The 2,700-nt window shown below is 43.2% G+C and overlaps 1 protein-coding gene across 1 annotated transcript; it reads left to right on the forward strand.

Annotated features, from left to right (window-relative positions):
* The first annotated feature begins 545 nt into the window (after positions 1–545).
* On the forward strand, positions 546–2,496 carry LOC138852436 (uncharacterized PE-PGRS family protein PE_PGRS20-like). The gene is made up of 2 exons (XM_070083093.1): positions 546–645; positions 755–2,496. Exons 1-2 carry the CDS (start codon positions 624–626, stop codon positions 2,356–2,358), a joined length of 1,626 nt encoding a protein of 541 aa, XP_069939194.1. The 5' UTR covers positions 546–623; the 3' UTR covers positions 2,359–2,496.
* Positions 2,497–2,700: the final 204 nt, after the last annotated feature.

The raw sequence follows: 2,700 nt of genomic DNA on the forward strand, positions 1-2,700 counted from the left end.
AACATGCTCACAAATGCCTGTAGTATGTCCAAGCCCCTTGCACACAAAACCTCCTTTACCCCCCCCCCTCCCTCCCGCCTTTCCTCGATCGACCCCTAATCCTCTTTCCCTCCACTATAGATTTATATTCGTTATTTATTAAGTTTTTCATTATTTGAGTACAAAATTAATTGTTTAAACCGACGGAGTATTTTAAAATTATGTTAATGTAACAAGAAATATTATTTTTTGCTTATTTTTACAATAATTTACATTATATTTCCGTAGTTCACTGATTTTATATTCGATTATTATGAGCACACTCATTATGCATAATTTGTAGTAATACGTCGACTTCGCTATCTTATTGCACAGATAATTAAGGGTTAATGCAGGAAGTCGGCGAGCCTGGTTAGCAATAGAGTGACCTTCCGGAATATAAATCGTAAAGGAGAGAGGGAGACAGACAGCCGAGGATACTGAAAGAGTAAGGTGGGTGGGCGGAGCTTGGTGAGAGCCTGGGTATAAAAGATCCATCGAACTTCTCCACCAGCATCACTCTTCAGGACCTTCCTCCTCTAGCTGACTCAGGATCCATACTTCTCCTTTTTTTAAAGTTAGCTTTTCTGTAGCCGATAACAACAATGAAGGTTCTTCTGTTCATTGGTGAATATAGCTTAACTTTCAGTGTAGAAATAAAGTTTTATAAAAATTGATAATTTTGAGGGAATTTTGCTGTTTTATATAGTTACAACTACACAGTTTTCTTTTACAGTACTTCTAGGTGTGTCCATTGCTGACAAGCCTCCACCTACAAGTTACGGAGCTCCAAATGGAGGTTTCGGTAATGGGTTTGGTGCCTCAAATGGAGCCCCGAGTAATGGTTACACAGCTCCAGGAAGCAATGGCTTTGGAGCGACTCACATCAATGGAAATGGAGCTCCATCGGGCAATGGATTTGGACGCTCGTCAGGTAATGGGTTCGCAGGTGCTCCAAGCAATGGATATGGAGCTCCCCCAAGTAACAGGTATGGTCCCCCAACAGGTTCTAATGGACTAGATCAGGAACTGGTTGCTCTGGAGGAGAACATTCCCGGAGGCGGCGTCCCCGGTGAAGACTACCCAGTCTTGTCTTCTCCACCAGACACTGGCTTCTCTTGTGATGACCAGGCAGTGCCTGGTTATTATGCTGACACCGCTCCTGATGCCAGCTGCCAGGTGTTCCACATTTGCCAGGACCGTGCCCTCAGACGCCAGAAGGACTCATTCCTGTGCCCCAATGGTACCATCTTCAACCAGCAGTACCTGGTGTGTGACTGGTGGTTCAACGTAGACTGTTCTCAGGCTGAGAACTTTTACTCCGTCAACGAACAGATTGGTGTTGTTCCCAGTGCTGCCTATGGTTATGGCCCCATTGCTAACGGTATTACCAATGGAATTGTTAATGGGAATGGTAATGATTATAATGGAAATGGAAGAAACGGGAACGGTGGGAATGGTAATGGTAGGAATGGAAACAATGGCTATGGATTGGATGAAAATGGAAAGAACGGAAATGGAGGTAATAATGGTGCCAGTGGTTATGCAACCAATGGAAATGGAGGTAGTAATGGTGCTAATGGTAATGGTGCCAGAGGTTATGCAACCAATGGAAACGGAAGGAATGGAAATGGAGGCAGAAATGGTGCCAATGGCTATGGATCCAATGGAAATGGAAGGAACGGAAATGGAGGTAGTAATGGTGCCAGTCGTTATGCAACCAATGGAAATGGAGGTAGTAATGGTGCTAATGGTAATGGTGCCAGTCGTTATGCAACCAATGGAAATGGAGGTAGTAATGGTGCTAATGGTAATGGTGCTAGTGGTTATGCAACCAATGGAAATAGAGGTAGTAATGGTGCCAATGGTTATGCAACCAATGGAAATGGAATTAATAGCAATGGAGGCAATAATGGTGTCAATGGCTATAGACCCAACGGAAATGGAATTAACGGAAATGGAGACATTAAAGGTGCCATTAGTAATGGCGCTACTGCTTATAGAACCAATGGAAATGGTGCTGGTAACGGTGCCAATGGTAATGGTGCCAGTGCCTATGCAACCAATGGGAATGGTGCTGGTAATGGTGCCAATGGTAATGGCGCTAGTGCTTATGGAACCAATGGAAATGGTGCTGGGAACGGTGCCTATGGTAATGGCGCTAGTGCTTATGGAACCAATGGAAATGGTGCTGGTAACGGTGCCAATGGTAGTGGCGCTAGTGCTTATGGAACCAATGGGAATGGTGTTGGTAACGGTGCCACTGGTAACGGAAATGGTGCCAGCAATGGATATACCGCCCCAGCTCCCCCCTCCACTTCCTATGGAACTCCATTCTAAGATGACCTCTTCTGCCTCCTGTCGTCTGCCTCTTGTACGTCTCTGCTACAAAGGTTCGACTTTTGAACGGATGAAGAGCTAACGTTACCTTTCTTGTAAATATTTATACTGATACATAATTATAAATTAGGACACAAATGTCTCTATATATATATATATATATATATATATACATATATATATTGTATAATAAAAATTCTTGAATGCTGAGTACACTGATTTCATTCGCATCCTCCGTAAAATACCGGTTCTCTGGGTTATATATGAGGTTCGTATTAAGGTTCGCATTAAGGACACTAATTTTTGAAACAAGGATCACCTTATTGTCTTCAACTGGATTTA

Source organism: Cherax quadricarinatus, chromosome 8 (assembly GCF_038502225.1).
Source record: "Cherax quadricarinatus isolate ZL_2023a chromosome 8, ASM3850222v1, whole genome shotgun sequence".
Lineage (NCBI taxonomy): Eukaryota > Metazoa > Arthropoda > Malacostraca > Decapoda > Parastacidae > Cherax > Cherax quadricarinatus.

Bases quoted from the DNA above. Each gene is read 5' to 3' on its own strand.
- LOC138852436 (XM_070083093.1), top strand. From the start codon at position 624: ATGAAGGTTCTTCTGTTCATTG. The intron at 646-754 runs GTGAATATAGCT...TTTCTTTTACAG, and splicing joins GAAGGTTCTTCTGTTCATTG to TACTTCTAGGTGTGTCCATT.